At 45.9% G+C, this 24,629-nt stretch overlaps 1 protein-coding gene across 6 annotated transcripts; it reads left to right on the top strand.

Annotated features, from left to right (window-relative positions):
• Positions 1–13,754: 13,754 nt before the first annotated feature.
• RAB29 (RAB29, member RAS oncogene family) lies at positions 13,755–21,587 on the top strand. Of its 6 annotated transcripts, none has more exons than XM_047753669.1 (6): positions 13,755–13,836; positions 14,132–14,377; positions 18,190–18,261; positions 18,938–19,119; positions 20,343–20,464; positions 21,153–21,587. In XM_047753669.1, exons 2-6 carry the CDS (start codon positions 14,254–14,256, stop codon positions 21,262–21,264), a joined length of 612 nt encoding a protein of 203 aa, XP_047609625.1. In that variant the 5' UTR covers positions 13,755–13,836; positions 14,132–14,253; the 3' UTR covers positions 21,265–21,587. The 6 variants fall into 6 exon arrangements, with proteins under 6 accessions (XP_047609625.1, XP_047609626.1, XP_047609627.1 ...); XM_047753670.1 differs by having other exon boundaries at positions 13,762–13,844; XM_047753671.1 differs by having other exon boundaries at positions 13,767–13,954; positions 14,252–14,377.
• The last annotated feature ends 3,042 nt before the right edge of the window (positions 21,588–24,629 follow it).

Below are 24,629 nucleotides of genomic sequence, written 5' to 3'. Positions count from 1 at the left end.
GTGCTTGGTGGTTCCTGTGTGTCTCATCAAAAAGCAGTTTCCGCTGTTCTTTTTGGCCCCTTCTGCAGTCCCACCCTTTCGTGGCACAGAAGTGGACAGGGGCCAGGGTGTAGCAAGAAATGAAATATGTCTTAAATACACAGGTGTGTGATAGAAAACAAACAGCAATCATTACTGAGAAGCAATCACGGGTGCTCTGGGACATATTCCAGAAACCAGTGCAATGTCCTTGCTCTCCACATGCTGACTTGGCTTCGATTAGGATGTTGTGCAAGCATCTTTGGGTTTTAGCTTTTTTTTTTTTTGCTTTTTCTTTTTTCGGGGCCGCACCCACAGCATATGGAGGTTCCCAGGCTAGGGGTCTAATAGGAGCTGCAGCTGCCAGCCTATGCCACAGCCACAGCAATTCAGGATCCGAGCCATATCTGTGACCTACACCACAGCCCACAGAAACACCGGATCCTTAACCCACTGAGTAAGGTCAGGGATCGAACCTGCAACCTCATGGTTCCTAGTGGGATTCGTTTCTGCTGTGCCACGAGGTTTACAATCTGCTTGGCTCAAATAACAATAGCTCTTATTTGCTGAGTACACAGCACATGCCTTCACTGTGCTCAACACTACAAGTTCTTAGAATTTTTTTTTTAAAGTTCACACCTATGGTACATGAAATTTCCAAGGCTAGGGGTCCAATCAGAGCTACAGCTGCCAGCCTACACCACAGCCACAGCAACACCAGATCCAAGCGCTTCTGTGACCTACACCACAGCTCAGGGCAACGCCAGATCCTTATCCCACTGAGCGAGGCCAAGGATTGAACCCGCATCCTCATGGATACTAGTCGGGTTCATTTCCACTGAGCCACAATGGGAACTCCAGTTCTTAGAAATTTATAATTGACTGCCAAGGGTTTAAAGCCAGGCAGGTGTGGGTTCAAATCCCAGCGCTTTTGCGTGAACTTGGGCAGATCTCTGAGCTTCAGCTTCCTCATCTATACTAATATCTATTTCCTATGTTGTTGGGGACTTCAGTGAGGTAATTCACAGAAAGCACTAAGCACTGTGCCTGGCACATAATAAGCCCCAACACACAAGTCAAATTTTTTTTTTGTCTTTTTGCCATTTTTTTGGCCGCTCCCTTGGCATATGGAGGTTCCCAGGCTAGGGGTCCAATCGGAGCTGTAGCCACCAGCCTACACCAGAGCCACAGCAACGCGGGATCTGAGCCGCATCTGCAACCTACACCACAGCTCATGGCAACAGATCCTTAACCCACTGAGCGAGGTCAGGGATCGAACCCATAACCTCATGGTTCCTAGTTGGATTCGTCAACCACTGAGCCACGATGGGAGCTCCGCCCAAGTCAATGTTAAAAGTGAGGCGGAAGTGGGCCAATGACTGGGCAATGTCAATATACTGACCATAGGGGTACATCAAGGGCAGTTGGGCAGCAGGCAGATGCAAAGGACACCTAACCAAGTCTTTAGGGTCAGAGAAGTCTTGCAGGAACTCCAAGAAGAATAGGAATTAGCAGGCGTGGGAGGAGAAAGTTGTCCTGGAGAGGAAACAGTAAGCTAAGCAGGGAAGTGGGCCTGTGCTTTTAGTTCCTAGACTAACTATAAATAGTTCATATGACTGGAGTTTGGAGGGCAGGGGGTAACCACACAAACACAACCTTATGAGACACACACACACAAGTTTGTGACAAAAAAGTTTGCATGAGCTAGCAGATAGGGAAGAGCAGAGTCACAGTGCAGCCACACCCCACATCCAGGTCTGTCTGACTCCAAAACCTCTGCTGGGAACCACTATCCGCCCAGGACACGTCCTCCCAGGATTCATGACACTGTTATATAGCACACAGTACTGAGCATGACCCATCAGCCCTATTTTTAGCTTTATTGAGATATAATTGACAAAAACATTGTAAGATATTTAGTGCAAAGCATCATGATTTAATATATGCATAGGTTACAGAATTCAAGTTCATGGGCCCCATGCACAGTGAGGCCAAACAAACCAAAACATTGGAGTATAGAGCTGAGATTTATTGCGGGGCCATACAAGGAGACCCCCCAAAACCCCCAAACTACCAAAATTCCCCAAGGGTTTCCGCAAAGCATTTTTGCTCTTTTTTTTTTTTTTTTTTTGTCTTTTTGCCATTTTTCTTGGGCCTTTCCAGCAGCATATGGAGGTTCCCAGGCTAGGGGTCTAACTGGAACTGTAGCCGCCGGCCTACACCAGAGCCACAGCAATGCGGGATCCAAGCTGCGTCTGCAAGCTACACCACAGCTCATGGCAACGCCAGATCGTTAACCCACTGAGCAAGGGCAGGAAACAAACCCACAACCTCATGGTTCCTAGTCGGAGTCTGAGCCACCCCAGGAACTCCAGCATTTTTGCATTTTTAAAGGCAAGGTGAGGGAGGGTGTGATTTGTTGTTGCAACGCCTAGGTGCCCGAATCCTTTGTTCTTGCAGCAGGTCAGGAAGTAAAGGTCCCCAGACAAATGTTATTTTCTGTTCCGTAACTTTTTATCTCTCCATGAATGGAAAAGTGTTACACCCTTTAAAGTCAGAGTCTTGGAGTTCCCGTAGGTGCAGTGGTTAATGAATCCGACTAGGAACCATGAGGTTTCAGGTTTCATCCCTGGCCTCGCTCAGCGGGTTAAGGATCTGGCATTTGCCGTGAGCTGTGGTGTAGGTCACAGACGTGGCTCGGATCCCGCGTCACTGTGTCTCTGGTGTAGGCTGGCAGCTACAGCTTCTATTCAACCCCTAGCCTGGGAACCTCCACATGCCGAGGGAACGGCCCAAGAAATGGCAAAAAAGACAAAAAAAAAAAAGATAAAGTCAGAGTCTCGAGAATGGGCTATTCTGTTTATTTCAGGCTAAGGCTGGCCTACCCCACAGCCACAGCGCCAGATCCTAACCATGTCTGCAACCTACACCACAGCTCACGGCAATGCCAGATCCTTAACCCACTGAGCTTGGCCAGGGATCAAACCAGCAACCTCATGGTTACTACTCAGATTTGTTTCCGCTGTGCCAGGATGGGATCTCCCTATAGGCAACATTCTTAACTCAAAACAAAGCAATAGGATACAAAGGTTCAAGTAAAAGAAATAGATCTAAGATGGAGTCAGATTTGTTCTTCCCTATTACATAGGCAAAGGATTTCCCTCTCATTGAGTTAATTAACATCCATCACTTCACATTACTCTTTTTTTTCCCCCAGTGAAAACACTTGAGAAATGAACCTTTTACAAAAGGCCTAGGCTCTAGGACTAATCTCCAAAGCAGCAGTATGTGAGTAAGGCCATTAAGCATTCATGGAAAGAGGATAGTTGCTTGCTAATTATTATTGGTATAATAGTTTAATAACAGTGTATTGTACTATATAATACAATTTTAAATAATAGCCTCACTTACAACTTCAACAAAATAACCACAAAATAGATAGGATCACCATTTTACGAGGAAAAAACTGAGGCTCAGAGGAGTGAAGTGTCTTGCTCAAAGTCATAGATCCACAACCCAGGTTTCTCTCAGACCAGTGCTGCACTCAAACAGCCTGGAGCCAGTTGAAACAGCTGGCCAAGGTATCCCTGTAGAGAGAACACAAAAACATTACCAAAAGGATCAGGACCTCAGTTTTGCCCTTGAAGCACCTTGCATTGCCACAAAATGTTAATTGTCTCCTGAAATAGATCATCTTCCAGTGGACATTAAAAACATACCTCCCAGATGCCAGCCTATTCCTGAAGATATTTTTTGCAACATAATTACAGGCAACACTACCAGCTCTGAAATCCGCTAGCTGACAGTTTCCTGCAATCTGCTGTCTCCACAGGAACTGAAGGGCACTATAGTATGTTTTATTGCATTATCTCGATAGAAAATATTTTAATATGGCTCCCAAGAAAATGTCCGGCTTGAAAAAGAAATTTTTTGGAGTTCCTGTCATGGCGCAGTGGGTTAACAAATCCGACTAGGAACCATGAGGTTTCAGGTTCGATCTCTGGCCTCGCTCAGTCGGTTAAGGATCCAGTGTTGCCGTGAGCTGTGGTGTGGTTCACAAACACAGCTGGGATCCTGAGTTGCTGTGACTGTGGCCTAGGCCGGAGGCTACAGCTCCAATTAGACCCCTAGGATGGGAACCTCCATATGCCATGGGAAGTGGCCCTAGAAAAGTCAAAAGACAAAAAAAAAAAAAAAGGAAGAAAAAAAATTTTTTAAGCTAGTTAAGGCTGCCTTCTCCAGTCAAGGCAGATTCTTTTTCTTTCAAGCTCAATAAATGAGAGTCCTCATGCCCGCTTTTGGAATGAGGCAACTCTTGGAAAACATGAGGACGATGCCATACCCTTCTTTTGAGAAGTCTCCCTAGTTTCCTCATGCAGCTTAATTTTATTTATTTATTTTTGTCTTTTTGCCTTTTCTAGGCCTGCTATTTTTATTTTTTGTCTTTTTAGGGCCACACCTAAAAAGAAGTTCCCAGGCTAGGGGTCCAATTGGAGCTGAAGCTGCTGGCTAGCGCCACAGCCACAGCAGCTCAGGATCTGAGCCACGTATGCAACCTATACCACAGATCGAGGCAACACCCGGATCCTTAACCCACTGATGGAGGTCAGGAATTGAACCCGAGTCTTCATGGATACTAGTCAGGTTCGTTAACCACTGAGCCACAGGAACTCCAGCTTAATTTTAAATATAATAACAAGCATAAGCTTGAGAGGTGGACATAGATCGGAATCCCACCATTATGGATGATGGCCATAATTTGTCCCATCTGTAGAACTGGATAACAATGCCTTTGCTGTGGCGCTGTTGGGCGCACAGAAGAGTCAATAAACAGAAGGGGTTTTTTTTCCTTTTTTTTTTTTTGGCCGCCCTGCATCACATGGAGTTCCTGAGCCAGAGATTAGATCTGAGCCACAGTTGCAACCAAAGTCACAGCTGTGGCATGACCAGATCCTTTAACCCACTGTGCCAGGCCAGAGATCAATTCTGTGTCCCAGCACTCTAGAGATGCCACAGATCCTGTTGTGCCACAGCAGGAACTCCATCGATAAACAGAAGCTTTATTACTATTATTATTATTTTACTTAATGTTGATTGAAATGAAAAGAGAAATAGAATATAGAATTTGGGATGATATGAAGTAGCTGGTGAAGTGAGAAGTTAATGGAACCAGACCCACCCTGGATCCTGCTCACTGGTAGCGTGGGTGCAGTTGAGGCTGGACAAAGCAGTGCAGAGGAAGAGCAGCTAGCTTCACAGATCTTCACAGCAGGGTGAATGCACTGTGACCTTGACCTGACTTCATCCTCAGAGGCCCAGAAACTCAGTCTCATCTAGAAATCATCTCAGGGAAGCTAACATAGGCCCACAAACTCACAGAGCTTATGCAAAAAAAAACAGAGGGTCAGTGGGCCTGACAGTCAGCAATTTCACTCCCTGGAACATAACTAGGGGGAGTTCCCGTCGTGGCGCAGTGGAAACGAATCTGACTAGGAACCATGACGTTGCAGGTTCGATCCCTGGCCTCGCTCAGTGGGTTAAGGATTCAGCATTGCCATGAACTGTGGTGTAGGCCTGCAGCTATAGCTCTGATTAGACCCCTAGCCTGGGAACCTTCAAATGCTGTGGGTGTGGCCTGGAAAATGCAAAAAATGTAAAAAAAAAAAAAGAAGAAGAAGAAGAAGAAGGTAACTAGCATGTAGAATCCTAACAGAGAAGTTTTGTTTTGTTAACTTGAAAACTGAATGGTGTCAGGCCTCGTTAGTCAGCTGTGTGAATTTCCAGAATAGGGCCATTGACAGATGGCCAGATGGTCCCTTAAGACTCTGGTGTCTGCCAGACAGAAGCCAGAGACATGGGGCCCCTCTCCTCCTCTCAGTATTTCCTTTCTTTGCTTCTAAGACTGACCAACTTCCCTTCCGATCAACACATTTCTTCTTTAGATATGTTTATACCCTCAGTCGGTCTAGTTTCCTGCCTGGGAACCTCTCATTACTTACTGATGTTAGAGATTAACACTGTGTTGTAGGTTTTGTGGCTTGTGTTTTGTTTTTTTCTTTTCAGGGCCCCACCTGCAGCATGTGGAAGTTCCCAGGCTAGAGGTCACATTGGAACTGCAGCTGCTAGCCTATGCCACAACCACAGCAATGCCAGATCCGATCTGTATCTGTGACCTATGCCACAGCTTGCAGCAACGCTGGATCCTTAACCCACTGAGTGAGGCCAGGGATCGAACCCACATCCTCATGGCCACCAAGTCCAGTTCCTAACCTGCTGAGCCACACGATCTGTATCTGTGACCTATGCCACAGCTTGCAGCAACGCTGGATCCTTAACCCACTGAGTGAGGCCAGGGATCGAACCCACATCCTCATGGCCACCAAGTCCAGTTCCTAACCTGCTGAGCCACAATAGAAACTCCTAAACTTTCACTCTGGGAGGCCTAGGAAGACCATAATATTTCTAAGTTCTTGGTGATAGAGTCAGGGATTATCAGTTGGTAACTAAGGATAGCCTATGCGTACAAGAATCTCCGCCTTGCTCACCTCTTGCAGAGTTGAAAGGACATAGAAAACTGGCATCATCTGTGTTAGAGGGTATGCCTTCATTTAATAGATGCGACTTTCCCACTGACTACATTGATAGTTGGGACCATACACTCAGTTCTTTACATCAAAAATTCCCCTCTACCCCATTTGCTATCATTTTTCCTGATCTGTAAAAGCTAGAGTTTGATGTTCTCCCTAGATACTCCCAGGCTCAAAGCTAGCCACAGACTCTTGGGCACAAGCCCACAGAGGAGTGACTGACCAGTCGCCCTTTGAGCCTGCCAGCCTCTCTCTAGAGGGTTTCCTAGGGCACCTTGCTGCAGAACCTTCCGGCTGAATGCTTAGCTGGGTCACAGGCACCCCACCAAGCTGCTTTCTGTGCCCAAAGCAGTTGCCAAAAAGCTATGAACCTGGCATTTGAACCCGGAGTTTGACAGCTGCAGCACCATAGCCTGATCCTGCTCTGGGTCCATCCCTCTTGTCTGAGCTCCTGGGCCACTTGCTGTATCACTTCAATCTCTATGTCATGGTAGAAAGCTTTTTTCCACTCTCTTCCTAGCAGAAGAGAGGCTGCAGAGATTATATAAACTCTTTCTATTTGAAGTCAAGCTGCCAAGTCCTCAAGAGACTGCCTGGTGCTGAGTCACTACTTTAATAATTTTTTCTTTTTTTTTTCTTTTTTGCTCCTTAGGGACTCATGTGAGGCATATGGAAGTTCCTAGGCTAGGGGTTGAATCAGAGCTACAGCTGCCAGCCTACACCACAGCCACAGCAAAGCCAGATTCCCCCATCCACTGACCAAGGCCAGGGATTGTACTAGCATCTTCATGGATACTAGTCAGGTTCTTAACCTGCTGAGCCACTACAGGAACTCCTTTTTTTGCTTTTTAGTGCTGGTGCAGCACATGGAAGTTCCCAGGCTAGGGGTCAAATTGGAGCTACACTCGCCGGCCTACACCACAGCCACAGCAACATGGGATCCAAGCCTCGATCTGGCACCTACACCACAGCTCATCGCAACACCATATCCTTAACCCACTGAGTGAGGCCAGAGATCGAAACTTCGTCCTCATGGATACTAGTGAGATTTATTTCCACTGAGCCACGACAGGAACTCCTAATTGTAACTAATTTTAATATAAATAGCCAGACATGGCCGCTGGCTCCTGGATTGGACATAGCATAGTTGAACATTTGAAAAGGCTAAAGAGGAGTTCCCTGGTGGTACAGCAGGTTAAGGATCCAGCATTGTCACTGCTGTGATTCAGGTCGCTGCCATGGTCCAGGTTCAATCCCTGGCCCAGAAACCTCTAAATGCTGGGGGCACAGCACCCACCCCCCAATTTTTAACAATAAATAAATAATACTAAAGAAACAAAATAACCACATGCAATGTATGAACTTATATTATGGGTGGGGGGAATGAGAAAAAAAGATTTCCAGGGATATGGATAAATGTAAACTATTTATTTATTTATTTTGCTTTTTAGGGCCGCAGATGCGGCATACGGAAGTTCCCAGGATAGGGGTCAAAACAGTTACAGCTGCCGGCCTACACCACAGCCACAGCAATGTAGGATCCAAGCCACATCTGTGACCTACTCCACAGCTCATGGCAATGCCAGTTCCTTAACCCACTGAGTGAGGTCGGGGATGGAGCCCACATCTTCATGGATATAAGTCAGGTTCGAAACCTGCTCAGCCACAATGGGAACTCCCAAATGCAAACTGTTTATGATATTACTGAGCTAAGGTTAATTTTCTTAGGTGTGAAATGGTATTGTTACCAAGTTCATGCTCATACTGCTCATCCCATGACAGGCCAATAAATCAGGAGATGATTTCCTAGGGCTAGTGATAACTGCCTTATTTGGAAAGCCAGCTGACTGAGACCACGGTGACTGGTGTCCCAAAAAACGATTTTACCCAAGTTAGAATTCGGGCTTTGCTTATACTAAAAGGGGAGGGAGTGAGGTTGGTGGTTGCAAACTTCTTGGTGTCAGAATCCTTTGTTCTTGAGCTGTCTTTGTAATTCAGGTCACCATGTTCCTGTAAACCTCCGAGGAGACAAAAGTTATTCTCTGTTCCACAATTTTTTATCTCTATATGAATGGAAAAGTGTTTCTTTCAGAAAAAGCAACTGAATACAAAGGTTAAAGTAAAAGAAACAGATCTAACATGGAGTCAGATTTGTTCTTCCCTCTTATAGTATTTTGGTTCCGTAGAAGAATTTAATGATTAGGTCCTGTGTGCTGAAGTATTTAGGAATGAAGTGTGTGCTACTTACTTTTAATTATTTTACTTTTTTGTATTTTTGTTTTACTTTTTTTGTCTTTTTGCCATGTCTTGGGCCTCTCCCGCAGCATATGGAGGTTCCCAGGCTAGGGGTTGAATCGGAGCTGTAGCCACTGGCCTACGCCAGAGCCACAGCAACGCAAGATCCGAGCCATGTCTGCAACCTACACCACAGCTCACGGCAACGCCAGATCCTTAACCCCCTGAGCAAGGCCAGGGATCGAACCCGCAACCTTATGGTTCCTAGTCAGATTCATCAACCACTGCATCGCGACAGGAATTCCAATGCTACTTACTTTTAAATGTTTTGATACACATACATAAAAAGACAAAGCAAATGGGACAAAATGCCAGTCATTGAAAATCCAGCTAGAGGACATATTGATATGCATCATACTTTTTTTTTTCCTTTTCTTTAGGGCCACACCTGTGGCATTTGGAAGTTCCTGGGCTAGGAGTTGAATCAGAGCTGCAGCTGCCAGCCTACACCACAGCCACAGCACTAGGGATCAGAGCTTTGTTTGTGACCTACACCACAGCTCACGGCAACCCTGGATCCTTTAACCCACTGAGCGAGGCCAGGACTCAAACCAGCATCCTCATGGGTTCTTAACCCGCTGGGACCCGGCAGAAACTCGCATTATACTTTTCTTTTAACTTTTCTATGGGTTTGAAAATATTTTTAAATAAAAAGTGGAAAGTAAAGTAAAAAGGAGGCAGGCACATGTAGGAAATGTGATAGCAACAGAGCAAGGCTGAGTACTTTATCTAGCTTCCAAAAAACTGTGTTCCAAACATGTACATGCAAATCCCTTGACCGGCACTCTGAATGTGCCTTCCCTCGTCTTATAACTGTCTCTCTGGGAAACTGCAAATTTACTATCAAAGAAATACAATACTCCCACCCCACCAAGCAACACAGGATTCAAACTGCATCTGCAACCTACAGAGCAGCTTGCAGCAATGCTGTTCTTAACTCGCTGAGTGAAGCCAGGGATGGAACCCACATCCTCATGGATACTAGTCAGGTTCTTAACCCACTGAGCCACAACAGAAACTCCTGAAGTCAGGCTTTTAATGAGTATAAAGAATATCACCTTTTGGAGGAGGGGATATTCCAATTTGAGATCAGGTGAGATGAAAGCGTTAGGTAGGTGCTTTGGACACCAGTTCAGAGAGGTTGGCCAGTTTTTGGAAAGTTGGTAGACAATGAAGGAACAAGGATGTTTTAGGAAAATTATCCTTGTTGGTTGTGTAGGATGCATTGAAGATAAAAGAAATTAAAATCAGGGAGACCAATTAACAGGTTTTTGAAGATGATCCAGATGTGACTAATGAAAGGAAACTAGGAAAGTGGCACTAGATAGGACGTATAAATGTCGAGTGGGAGAAATGTCTTTGAATGAAGTCTCAGCAGGATGTGGTGATTGACTTTTTAAAAGGAAGGGACTGTAGAGTGATGTGTGTAATAAATATTAACAATGTCTGCAAACAAAAACAAAAACCTCAGAGTTCCCAGCGTGGCTCAGTGGTCAACGAACCCGACTAGGAACCATGAGGTTTCAGGTTCGATCCCTGGCCTCCTCAGTGGGTTAAGGATCTGGCGTTGCTGTGGCTATAGCGTAGGCCAGCAGCTACAGCTTTGATTCGATTCGACCCCTAGCCTGGGAACCTCCATATGCCATGGAAGCAGCCCTAAAAAGACACACACACACACACACACACACACACACGCAAGTGATTAGTAAGAGCTGTGGGGAGGGAGAGATGGGGAGTTACTAATCAACAGGCATAAGGTTCAGTTAAGCAAGGTGAATAAGTTCTAGAAATCTGCTGTACAATATTGTACCTATGTTGCATTCTTTTTTTTTGTCTTTTTGCCTTTTCTTGAGCTGCTCCCGAGGCATATGGAGGTTCCCAGGATAGGGGTCCAATCGGAGCTGTAGCCACCAGCCCACACCACAGCCACAGCAATGAGGATCCAAGCCTCATCTGTGACCTACACCACAGCTCATGGTAATGCCGGATCCTTAACCCACTGAGTGAGGCCAGGGATCGAACCCTCAACCTCATGGTTCATAGTCGGATTCGTTAACCACTGAGCCACGACAGGAACTTCCTGTGTTGCATTCTTAAAACCACATTTTGTATTGTATTGCATACTTTAAAACCTAAGAAGTAGGGAGTTCCCGTCATGGCGCAGTGGTTAACGAATCCGACTAGGAACCATGAGGTTGCGGGTTCGGTCCCTGCCTTTGCTCAGTGGGTTAAGGATCTGGCGTTGCCGTGAGCTATGGTGTAGGTTGCAGATGCGGCTCGGATCCCGCGTTGCTGTGGCTCTGGCGTAGGCCGGTGGCTATGGCTCCGATTAGACCCCTAGCCTGGGAACCTCCATATGCCGCGGGAGTGGCTCAAGAAATAGCAAAAAGACAAAAAAAAAAAAAAAAACCTAAGAAGTAGATCTCATGTTGTGTTCCAACCACAATAAAATGAAAATGTTCAGGTCCAAAGCCTGAGTGAACGGAAGCAGTGATTGGGCCCATGACAGAAATAGCTGTTTTTGTGGTGATACACAAGGAGGCTCTGGCAAGACAGTCAAGTGGAGGCACCTTTATAGCAGTTGAACAGAACTGACTCAAGATAAAAATATAAATAAAATTTCAGAGTTCCAGTTGTGGCTCAGCGGAAACGAATCCAACTAGTATCCATAAGGATGTAGATTTGATCCCTGGCCTTGATTAGTGGGTTAAGGATCTGGTGTTGCTGTGAGCTGTGGTGTAGGTTGCAGACAAGGTTCGGATCTGGTATTGCTGTGGCTGTGGCGTAGCCGGCAGCTGTAGCTCCAATTCTACCACTAGCCTCGGAACCTCCATATGCTACACCTATGGCCCTAAAAAGATAAAAGAAAAAAAAAGAAGATATAAATAAAATGTGGACGAAGAAAAACTTGAAGCCAACAGCAATTCATTAAAGTCAAAAGTTTAGGAGTTCCCAGCATGGCTCAGCAGTTATCAAATCTGATTAGCATCCATGAGGACGCATGTTCGATTCCTGGCCTCGCTGAGTGGTTAAGGATCCTGTGTTGCTATGGCTGTGCTGTAGGCCGGCAGCTACAGCTCTGATTCGACCCCTAGCATGGGAACTTCCATATGCCATGGGTGTGGCCCTAAAAAAAAAAGTGGGAAAGAAGAGTAAAAGTTTAAAGAATTATCAGCTCAGGGACCAAGAATCAAGCCTTAAAAAATACGAAGCAAGAAAACCATGAAAGAAAAAGATCATCACAGAAGTAGGAGGATAAACAAGAAAGAACTATCACGGTAGGTATGTGAAAAACAAATTTCAAGGTGTGGTTATCTATGTCAAAGCCTATGGGGGTTGAGAAAAGACCATTAGAAAGGCGTCTGGGACATTCAGAAGGATGAGTAGCCTAGCCTGACCTCCAGTACCTGGGTAACAAATATTTGGGGCTAAATACATCATGAACCATGCTGACATCCTTTCCTTACAGAACATAGGTGGCAGCCTATAAAGACCTGAGTAGGGCTATTTTCCCATTGCCCTGTTGCTTTCTCTTCTACTCCTGGGAAAAACGGAAAATGAAGCTTACTGGAATTCCCACTGAGGTGCAGTGGGTTAATGATCTGGCTTGACTCTGTGAAGGCACCGGTTCAATCCCTGGCCAGGTGCAATAGTTTAAGGACCCAGCATTGCTGCGGCTGTGGCACACCTGGCACAGCTGTGGCAGGGCTCAGATTCGCCCCCTGGCCTAGGAACTTCCACCTGCGGCGGGGGACGGGGGGGGGGTGGCACGGGCAGCGGAAAAAGAAAATGGAGCTTATTTTGTTTGGCGGTGAAGCTCGTGTGTGCTTAATTCCTACCTAAAGGGCAGGCATGTCCAAAAAGTTACGGGCTGAAAAATTAAAAGTATTTGCAAAATTGTAGTTTAATCATTATTCATGAGCAACAGCGACAACAAATGGAAGAGAATTCTCAGTGTACTCCAGCTCAAATGGTATGAGGAAGGTAGTATGACTAGGGATTGTGGAAGTGAGAATGATGACCAAGCTATTGTTTTCTATTTTTACTGCTATAGCTAATTATTAAATGTTAATAATAACATTTAACAACATAGGTTTTTCTAGGAGTCTATCTCTTAATTGTGTCCCTGAACTTGATAGATGCATTTGAAAAAAATGTAAGAGCTAGTAACCTTCCTCATGTTCACAAGCTCCTGATGTGTCTATCTAACTGAAAGAGCAGGAAATATACTTCACTTGGATCCTGAGGGAAGAGGGTTGAGCTTTTGTTAGTGGAGTAATGTGTGAAATCTACAGGATAATGTTTAATCTTAGCTCTACAGAACTTTGAAAGATAATGAGAAACCTATCTGGGGACAGATTTAGGCAGGCAAGATCATGTCGAACAAATCGCCCCCGAAAGAGCTTTTCTATTCCAAAATTATTTTAATATAAGATTCCGGAGTTCCCGTCGCGGCTCAGTGGTTAACGAATTCAACTAGGAACCAAGAGGTTGCGGGTTCGATCCCTGGCCTTGCTCAGTGGGTTAACCATCCATCATTGCCGTGAGCAGTGGTGTAGGTCGCAGACGCGGCTAGGATCCCACGTTGCTGTGGCTCTGGTGTAGGCCGGCGGCTACAGCTCCAATTAGACCCCTGGCCTGGCAACCTCCATACGCCCTGGGAGCGGGCCTAGAAAAGGCAAAAAGACAAAAAAAGAAAAAGAAAAAAAGATTCCAAACGGTCGAAAGTGTTTGAAACTTCATGTAGGTTTTTAAAAACAAAAATAGTGAATAAACTACACATCCCAGAAAGCCACGCGAGCGAAATCTCCACACTCGGCCAGTTCTCTCCACCGCGAGGTAAGTTGGGAAATGTAGTGCTCCAAGCAACCCTGCACGTGACGCAGGCGGAGGAAGGCAAGAGACTACGCCACCTGGGGCGGTACAACGTCAAGGGGTAAATGTGTAAGGCGCTCTTTCCTCCAAATGTGGCTTGTGCAGTAGGGAGAGGTCCCCTATCTTCTACCCAACCGTGAAATTCAGTCGCCCGCTGGAACAGCTCCGGGGAAGTCCCGGTGGGTGAGGCAACGTGGTGCCTTGTCCGTTTCTCGTAGCCGGTCGGGAGGGGGAGAAGGTGAGAATAGCCGGGGGCTCGGAGCTTGCGTCCTGCGCCCCACCCAGGCTGCGGCCGCGCGGGGAGGAAGCGCGTATAGGTTGAGTGCAAAGTTTCCTTTTTTGCTTTTTCGTCATAGCAACCCCAACGGGCAGTGGGCAGAAATGCCAAACTTCAGTTTGAGCGGGGTCCGGAGCCAAAGGAGTTAAAATAAACGACTCCCCCACTTCCCTCCTCCCTAAAACGTCGGTCCCGCTAGCCATGAGCAGCCGCGATCACCTGTTCAAAGTGCTGGTGGTGGGGGATGCCGCAGTGGGCAAGACGTCCCTGGTGCAGCGGTATTCCCAGGACAGCTTCAGCAAACACTACAAGTCCACGGTGGGAGGTGAGACGTCCCTTCGGGGGCGGGGTAGGCGGGAGGCTGGGACCACGGACTCGAGCTGTGGACTCAGTTGGGGTGGGTAACGTGGGATTTGGTATCCTTGGGGCTTTCCTTGTGTCAGGAAGTAGATGTCTGGGATCCTAGAGGGAGGCAGGCTGGGTTTGTTTTGCTTGACTCTTGGGTTTCCCCATTAGGTTTTTTCCAGCCTGAGCGGACTGTCTGGAAAGAGATGAAACTAAGGTGTGATGATAAGGACATGGGGAAGGGAGATGAGAAAATGAGCAATTGCTGCTTTTCGCTGAGGGAACTATGAATTCAAGTCTCCTCCTGCTGCCTTCCTAGCGGTCACGAGCAAATCTCTGCCATCAGCAGATGCAGTGGAGACGCTCCAGAGAATCTGGTTAGGTACCAGCCAGGGACTGTTGTCCTGCCTTCACAGGAGTTACAGACAGCTGTTGAAGGCACAGAAAGGTGTTTAACCTGGCCTCAAGGAGCCTAGCTTTGTAATGGAGATGCCTGTAGGGGAGAACCCCTGGGGCACACAGTCAGATGCTTATCAGGGCTGCTGAGCTGTGTGTTTTTTGTCCATTGATTGCCTAAATAAAGGCAATGTAGAAATTCTTAGCTTGAAAGACACCACTTCTCTGACCTGTTTTTCCCACCCCTTTTCCTTTCAAATTAGGGGGCGGGAGGATGAGGAAGGGAACACCAAGAGTTAATTCATTTCATTCCAGGTGTGACCTTTGGACTCAACTGTCTTTTCAGAAGTAGAAATGCCTTTTAAATAGAAGTTTAGAAGGGGTGAGCTGGTGAAGAGGGAGATTAAAAACATTTATTTATCTTCAGTAAAAAGAACTAATTTTTTTGGCCTCGCCTGCAGCACATGAAGTTCCCAGGTCAGGGATTGAACCAGCGTCACAGAGGCGACCCAAGCCCCTGCAGTGAAAATGCTGGATCTTAACCTGCTGCACTACAAGAGAACTCCAAAAAAAAAGAACTTTTTTTTTTTAAGGAAAAAACTTGTGGTAATGTAAATTTTTAAAATGTGTGCTGGTGTTCATTATGGAATTTTAAAAAATTAACATGCATTTCGGGAGTTCCTGTCGTGGCTCAGTGGTTAACGGATCCGACTAGGAACCACGAGGTTGCCGGTTCGATCCCTGGCCTCGCTCAGTGAGTTAAGGATCTGGCGTTGCCATGAGCTGTGGTATAGAAGACGTGGCTTGGATCTGGCATTGCTGTGGCTGTGGTGTAGGCCGTCAGCTACAGCTCCCATTAGACCCCTAGCCTGGGAACTTCCATATGCCATGGGTGTGGCCGTAGAAAAGACAAAAAAAAAATTAACATGCATTTAGATTGCTATTAAAAGTGCCTTCCAGGAGTTCCCGTCGTGGCGCAGTGGTTAACGAATCCGACTAGGAACCATGAGGTTGCGGGTTCAGTCCCTGCCCTTGCTCAGTGGGTTAACGATCCGGCGTTGCCGTGAGCTGTGGTGTAGGTTGCAGACGCGGCTCGGATCCTGCGTTGCTGTGGCTCTGGCCTAGGCCGGTGGCTACAGCTCCAATTCAACCCCTAGCCTGGGAACCTCCATATGCCGCGGGAGCGGCCCAAGAAATAGCAACAACAACAACAAAAAAAAAAAAAGACAAAAGACAAAAAAAAAAAAGTGCCTTCCAGGAGTTCCCGTCATGGCTCAGTGGCTAAGAAATCTGACTAGGAACCATGAGGTTGCGGGTTGGATTCCCTCGCTCAGCGGGTTAAGGATCTGGTGTTGTCATGTGCTGTGGTGTAGGTTGAAGATACAGCTTGAATCCCGAGTTGCTGTGGCCCTAGAAAAATACAAAAAAGACCAAAAAAAAAATCCTCCTGTAGTTCTCTTGCAGCACAGTGGAATAAGGATCTGGTGTTGTCACTGTAGTGGCTTGGGTTGCTGCTGTGGCACAGGTTCCATTCCTGGCCTAGGAACTACCACATGCTGTAGGTAGGACCAAAATAAATAAATAAATAAATAAATAATCCTCCTTAATAACATTCATCAAAATTAAGTTTTTAAGTTTCAAAGATTTAAGGTAATCTTGGAATAAAATAAAATCTTTGAAAAGAATCTTAAAAAATAAAAAGAGCAGTTCCCTAGTGGCTCAGCAAGCTAAGGATCCAGCGTTGTCACTGCTATGGTGCAGGTTTGATCCCTGGCCTGGGAACTTCTGCATGCCCTGAGTGCAGCCAAAAAAATAAAGAGTTTCAAAAATTGTTTCCTGACCACTTGCCCTCAACTCTGAAATAATATGAGGGTCCCTATTTTATGGATTTGGTTTAAAAATATCCCACTAATTTTTAGCAGTTGCTCTAGTTTTCCTATAGTAAAGAATATAATTGGCTAATTTTTCCCCCAGTGTTTATTCTGAATTTCCCCTAGCTTTCATCTCTGTCATAGATGCAGGAAAATGTATTTCCAAACTTTGGAAATTATCCTATTTCTTTCTTTCTCTTTCTCTTTCTTTTCTTTTTTTTTTTTTTTTTTCCACACTCATGGCATTTGGAAGTTCTGGGGCCAGCGATCAGATCCGGGCCACAGTAGTGACAATGCCAGACCCTAAACCCACTGAGCCATCAGAAGACTTTGAAAATTATCCTATTTCTGTCCTTGTCTAAAGCCCTTCCCCCAGCCTTAACTTGTGGAGTCTCAGCATCTACAGATGTGAAGTAGATTCCAGCACAGCTTTAATTTTTTTTTTTTTTCTTTTAGGGCCACACCCATGGCATATAGAAGTTCCCAGGCTAGGGGTGGAGCTACAGCTGCTCGCCTACACCACAGCCGCAGCAACACCAGATCCTTAACCCACTGAGCGAGGTCAGGGATCAAACCTGCAACCTCATGGTTACTAGTCGGATTCATTTCTGCTGAACCAAACAGGAACTCCATCATAGCTTTTAAGCATACATCTGGTGCAGCATCTTCATCCTGGTGACTCCTCTGGGATCTTTTCACTTTATCCCACTCCTGCTCCAGCTAATTCCTACAGCCTTATGGGGGGATGTAGAATTCCCCAAAGGTGTGTTTTTCTCCATACAGTTGGATTAAAAACCAACATCGAAATTGAATGTGGAAGATGCAAAAGCCACCACACTTACCTCATTTCCTCCTTCTACCCCATCACCTCTTCCAACCCCCTCAATCTCCCAGAAACTGCTTAACCTGAGATTGAGTTGTTTTCGTAATTACTCCCATGCTGCCATGCCCAGCCTTAGACAGGTAGGATGAAATCAGTTGTTTGACAGGGGAATAGAAACTGGAGATGCCTTCAGAGACCCCATATGAATTATCTGTCCCACATTTAATACATGATGTGACTAGGGCCTAAAAAATAACCAAACAGCAGTTCCCATCATGGCTCAATGGTAATGAATCCAACTAGTATCAATGAGGATGCAGGTTCAATCCCTGGCCTCGCTCAGTGGGTTAAAGATCTGGCATTGCCGTGGCTCTGGTGTAGGCCAGAAGCTACAGCTCCGATTTGACCCCTAGTCTGGGAACTTCCACATGCCACAGGTGCAGCCCTAAAAAGACAAAATAAAAAAAAACCTAAACAAATAAATAATGAATGAGGGGGATGAAAATGGTGTGTACCTTGGATTGTAATTGTATTTTTGATGTGACTAGGGATTTTTTTTTTATTGTAACCATTTTTATTTAATATTGTTCTGGAGACAGAGCTTACACAATTAGGAAAGAAAAGTATGAATTTTGAGGGAAAAGAAGTACTATGGATTTTTGAAGTGTAAATTTTATTCAAGTGTGTCACGTCCATTTTCAGTGGATTTCGCTCTGAAGGTGCTCCAGTGGTCTGACTCAGAGGTGGTGCGCCTCCAGCTGTGGGATATTGCAGGTAGGCTGGGAAGACTGGACAAGAACAAGGGAAGAAACTTTTGTTTAACCATCAGGCTCTCAGAAAAAGTGGGGCAACAACACCAAAATTTTTTTTTCTCAAGTTGGGATGCTTGAGCTGCTCTGAGGATGGGCTGAATGGATGTAGAGCTTTTGTGGATGTTTTCTGCAAATGTTTTGCCCTGAATCCATGTAGAGCAGTCTCTACGTGGGTGGAGGGGCTGGTGGGGTGGTGAACTGTCCAGACCATAGGTGGATGCTCCCACAAGAGGGAAAGAGTGCTCTCTAGGTTTTCAGCTGACTCTGGTGACAAACAAAATAGAGACAATAATAATAGCTAATGCTTATTATGTGCCAAGCACTGGTTTGAAGCATTTTAGATTCTCTGACTCATAACTGCTATCCTCATAACTACTCTAAAGTGCGTGCCCCCCACACACACACACACTTGACAGATGAGCAATCTGAAGTACTGAAAACTTGATTTGTCCAAAGTCACATAGTCAGTGATTGAGCAGGGATTTGGAATTGGGGGATCTGGGTGCAGAATCTGGACTCAGCCGCTATGCATTCTGTCCTCTTTCCCACAATGAAAATGGGAAGAGCAGGGTGTCAGAGAGCGTGCCAGGACTAGTTCTGCGAATCACCTTCTCAAGAGCTGTCTCCTTCCTTCACAGGCCAGGAGCGCTTCACCTCTATGACCAGACTTTACTATCGGGATGCCTCTGCCTGTGTTATCATGTTTGATGTTACCAACGCCACTACCTTCAGCAACAGCCAGAGATGGAAACAGGACCTGGACAGCAAGCTCACACTGCCTAATGGAGGGCCAGTGCCCTGCCTGCTCTTAGCCAATAAGGTGTGTGGTCAGTCTTGGAAAATGGCCCCTGGCCTCAATCCATGCTCAGAGAATAAGTGTGTCTAAAATGTACTCCTGTCGTGGCTTAATGAACCCAACTAGTACCCATGAGAACTCGGGTTCGATCCCTGGCCTTGCTCGGTGGGTTAAGGATCCGGCGTGGTGTAAGTCACAGATTTGGCTCGGATCCCATGTTGCTGTGGCTGTGGTGTAGATGGGCAGCTGCAGCTCTGTTTCGACCCCTAGCCTGGGAACCTCCGTATGCCACAGGTGTGGCCCTAAAAAGCAAAAAAAAAAAATTAAATTTTTTTTTAAAAAGCACCCTGGGAGTTCCCTGGTGGCCTGGTGGTTAAGGATCCATCATTGTCACTGCTGTAGCTCAGGTCACTGCTGTGGCACTAGTTCAGTTCCACATGCTGTAGGAATGGCCAAAAAATAATAAAATAAAATGCAGATTGATTATGAGTATCCAGTTCCCCTTCTCAAGTTGGCAAAATCTTATCTCCTTTCAAGAGATGTTGAGACTTTTTGGGGGAAGAATGTCGACTGTAGATTTTTTTTGGCAGGGATGGGCAGGTCTTTTGAGGGCTACGCCCGAGGCATATGAAGGCTCCCAGGCTAGGGGTAGAATCAGAGCTGCCACCACTGGCGTACACCATAGCCACAGCAATGCCAGATCTGAGCTCATCTGCAACCTGCACCACAGCTCACAGCAACGCCAGATCCTTAACCCACTGAGCAAGGCCCAGGATCCACCCTGCATCCTCATGGATGCTAGTCAGATTCATTTCTGCTGAGCCACAATGAGAATTCTGACTGTAGGTTTTAGATGTTGTTTTCTAGCCATTAGTGGCACTGTTTTATTTTATTTTTATTTTTTGTCTTTTTGCTTTTTCTAGGGCTGCTTCCCGCCGCTTATGAAGGTTCCCAGGCTAGGGGTCTAATCAGAGCTGTAGCCACCAGCCTACACCACAGCCACAGCAACTCTGGATCCGAGCCTCACCTGCAACCTACACCACAGCTCACGGCAACGCCAGATCCTTAACCTACTGAGCAAGGCCAGGGATCGAACTCGCAATCTCATGGTTCCCAGTCGTATTCATTAACCACTGCGCCACAACCGGAACTCCATAGTGGCACTGTTTTATAATCACGGGTATCTGAGTAATGTTCCTGTCCTTGGAAAGTTTATGGTGTTGACTTTTATTTATTTTCTTTGCCAGTGCGATCTATCCCCTTGGGCAGTGAGCCGAGACCAGGTTGACCGGTTCAGTAAAGAGAACGGCTTCACAGGTTGGACAGAAACATCAGTCAAGGAGAACAAAAATATTAACGAGGCGATGAGGTGAGTAGCGCATGTTGTTCTGGGGATAGGCACAAAGATTCACCCATTTTGAACCTTCTTTTCTTATTTCTAAACAAACGAGAATAGACCGAGCCACTGGAATGCCAGTTTCTGAAGATCAGGGATGCTGCTGTCTTCTCTTCTGAGATAGCTAGGGAGAGAGGGGCATTGAAATCCTGTGACTGGCTCTGCTGAATGCCATCTGGTTTTAAGACAGACTGTCTATGGAGTTCCCATTGTGGCGCAGTGGTTAATGAATTTGACTAGGAGCCATGAGGTTGTGGGTTCAATCCCTGGCCTTGCTTTTGGGTTAAGGATCTGGCGTTGTCGTGAGCTGTGGTGTAGGTTGCAGACGTGGCTTGGATCCCGCATTGCTGTGGCTCTGGCGTAGGCTGGCAGCTACAGCTCCGATTAGACCCCTAGCCTGGGAACCTCCATATGCCACGGGAAGCAGCCCTAAAAAAGGTAAAAAGCCAAAAAAAAAAAAAAAAAAGACAATGTCTAGAGTTCCCTTGCAGCGCAGCAGGTTAAGGATCTGGTGTTGGCACTACAGCAACTCAGGTCACTCTCATGTACGGGTTCCATCCCTGGCCCAGGAACTTCCACATGCTGTAGGCATAGACAACGTCTGACATTTCTCCCTTTCTTCCATCCAGGTTCTCAGGCTTATTTTTTATTGTTTTTTTAGAGTCCTCATTGAAAAGATGATGAGCAATTCCAAAGAAGAAATGTCTTTGTCCACCCAAGGGAACTACATTAACCTGCACACCAAGCCCACCTCCAGCTGGACCTGCTGCTGATAGCATTTGGCTTGTGTTTGCTCCCAGTCCTAGGAGGTCTTTCTCTGCCTTTTGGTTACCCACCCAGCAATTTTACTAAGCACATTTGAACTGTCTCTTGCCAACTATCTGGTAAGGAGGGCCATCGTCCCTAAGAAAAAACACCTTGGACCCTTGTGTGTTTCTGCTTCTACAAGTTGCCTCTTGCTTGCAGCTGGCTTCCAGGGCTCAGTCGGTGCCCTCGGTAGAAGAAAAACTGTCTCATCCCTCAATTTGTGAGCTGGGATTTTGTAGGAAGGATTAGAAATCAGCATCTATATTTTAAGGATCATCATTCTCACGTGCTTTTGAGTGGATTTTTTTCCGTTCGATGTATATTGATATCTCCATCTGATAGGACTTCAGGTTGCAAGGAAAATAGATCAAAGGTCATTTCCCCAATTCCTTGTAGGTCGTTGGTTTCAGGTTCTTTCTGTCAGACTCTGAGCTACAGAAGTGCGTTTGGGGCTACTGAAGGTAAACCAAAAGTCACTATATTTTTTTAAGCTGAAGACACAATTAGCTTTCTCTTGTCATGGTTTTAAGACTAGTTAAGCTTAGAGTTCCTGCCATGGCGCAGTGGGTTAATGATCCGGCTTTGTCTCTGGCAGCTTGGGTTCGATTCTTAGCCTGATGCAGTGGCTTAAGGATCCAACATTGCTGCAGCTGTGGCGAAGGTCACAGTGGCAGCTCGGATTTGATCCTTGCCAGGGAACTTCAATATGCCACAGGTGTGGCTGAAAAACAAACAAACAGGGAGTTCCCGTCGTGGCGCAGTGGTTAACGAATCCAACTAGGAACCATGAGGTTGCGGGTTTGGTCCCTGCCCTTGCTCAGTGGGTTAACGATCCGGCGTTGCCGTGAGCTGTGGTGTAGGTTGCAGACGCGGCTCGGATCCCGCGTTGCTGTGGCTCTGGCGTAAGCCGGTGGCTACAGCTCCGATTCAACCCCTAGCCTGGGAACCTCCATATGCCGTGGGAGCGGCCCAAGAAATAGCAACAACAACAACAAACAAAAAAGACAAAAACAAACAAACAAACAAAAGGTCAAGCTTTTAAACTATCTGTCTTACGTGAGAGGGCCTCTTTCTCCAAAGAAATGAATTATCACATTAAGATTTTCTGCTGTGTCTCTCCCAGTGGAGTGGCAGGGTTTGCAGGTTTCTGGGTTGATGTCTTGCCGCATAACGCCACCAGGGCCATCCGTTGGCTGTGGTGCCCTGGTCTATACCTTTCAGCTCTGAGAGTCTGAATGGAAGAAGAGGGAGAGGTTAACAGATCAAAATCCTGTGGGGCAACTTCCATGAGCGCTATCGGTGGCTCGCACTTAACAGCCATAGGAAATAAATATCATGTATAGATGTTTGCCTGGGGGTGGAGAGTAGACAGACAGAAAATCATTAGGTAATTTAAGTGCTAAATTGGATAGAGTTTTTAAGTATCAAATCACTTCTAGACGGTTTAATTTGTTAAATTCTCACAGGCTGGTGATTTATAACCTACTCAAAGTTATGAATATTCTTAGTGAACTCAGAGGCTTAGAGCTCTTTGTGAGACACTTATCAAAATAAGTGTTCTAAGTCAATGCTTCCGTCAAATCTGACAGATCAGAACCACCTGGGAAATGTGTTTAAAATTTTAAAAATAAAATGTTGTAAGATTTTTGATTCCTAGCCCAGCCTCCAATCTATTTTTTTTTTTTTTGGTCTTTTTCTGGCCGCACCCGTGGCATATGGAGGTTCCCAGGCTAGGGGTCTAATCAGAGCTGTAGCCACCAGCCTACACCAGAGCCACGGCAATGCCAGATCAGAGCCACATCTGCAACGTACACCACAGCTCATGGGAATGCTGGATCCTTAACCCACTGAGCGAGGCCAGGGATCGAACCTGCAACCCCATGGTTCCTAGTCAGATTCGTTTCCACTGAGCCATGACGGGAACTCCCGCCTCCAGTCTATTGAATCAAAATGTCCAGGCATGAAGCCTGGGAATTTGTTGTGGTTCTTTTGTTTTTCACGTCTTCCCAGGTGATTCTGATCAGCCCAACGTGGAAACCCTTGCTGGAGAACATGATAAAGATACAGAGACCCAGGCCTTCCCTTCAGAAATGACTCTGGGCTTTTGTGGGCTCCGTTAGCTCTGCAGGTGATCCTGACATGCACCAGCCTTTGAGAAGCACTGTCCTAAGAGAGAGCAGAGGCCAAATAGCAGAGCCTTCAGTGGTTTGCTTTTAATGCGAATTGTTAAACATTTTGCACAATCCTTGGAGACCTCCAAGTTCTCTTTCGTATTAACCCTTTTCAGGTAGGGTTTTTATTACAGTGATTCTGAAAATAATAGTGGACTAACAAGTTCTCTGTGAGAAGAAAATTGATTTTTTATTCACTGGTTTGAACCCCTGCAAAATCACAAATAAATGGAAAATAAGGATTACATTCATAGTAGTTATTGGCCTTGAATGTGAATTTGTCAAAGTGTTATTTTATACCAATGGGGTGTTGTGGTAATGATACATTTTTCAAATACATACTTTAAAAATGGAGGTAAATGATTTTTCTGGTTATCTGTTAATTTACTGTACGAGTTGCCTCATTCCAGTTCAGTACTTGGTGTAGCTTCTCAAATATTGCTTGGAAATGTGACCATTTCAAAAATTGAATATGCTTCCTTTTCCCATTTGCTGACAGGATATTCCTGCGTTTTCAAGCATTGCTGCCAGCCCTTCTAGATTTTCTCTCCCAAGTGGTGAATATTAGGGCCCTGAAACTAATTAAAGAAGAAGTTGAAATATAACTAATTCCTCTCCCTGTCCCTATCTATAAAGAAAGGGGAAAGTGATTAAGATAAATAAGAAGAGGGGGGTTCCTGTCATGGTGCAGCGGAAACGAATCTGACTAGTATCCATGAGGATGTGGGCTCTATCCCTGGCTTCGCCCAGTGGGTTAGGAATCCAGTGTTGCATGAGCTGTGGTGTAGGTCACAGACCCGGCTAGGATCCCATGTTGTTATGGCTCCAATTCGACCCGTAGCCTGGGAACTTCCATGTGCCGCAGGTGTGGCCCTAAAAAAGAAAAAGAAGAAAATATTGACATGATTAGAAATGTGATTATACTAAAAATAATTCGATCCCACCATTTGGATAAAATTTTGGGGAACATGGAAACTGTTGTGGCCCTTCTAGAGAAATTTCCTTGAGACAAGATGCCCCTCCAACCATTCGGCTGGTCTATGGCCAAAAAGAAAACATGAGCATTCCCTGCAGAATGTTCTAAGAGACCCACGGAAAGGCTGAGAACAGAGCCGTGGGATCTGACTGCCCTGGCTTTCTACTTTGAACAGAATAGCTGA

Source organism: Phacochoerus africanus, chromosome 11 (assembly GCF_016906955.1).
Source record: "Phacochoerus africanus isolate WHEZ1 chromosome 11, ROS_Pafr_v1, whole genome shotgun sequence".
Taxonomy (NCBI): Eukaryota; Metazoa; Chordata; class Mammalia; order Artiodactyla; family Suidae; genus Phacochoerus; species Phacochoerus africanus.
This window is presented reverse-complemented; position numbering and strand designations above follow the sequence as displayed.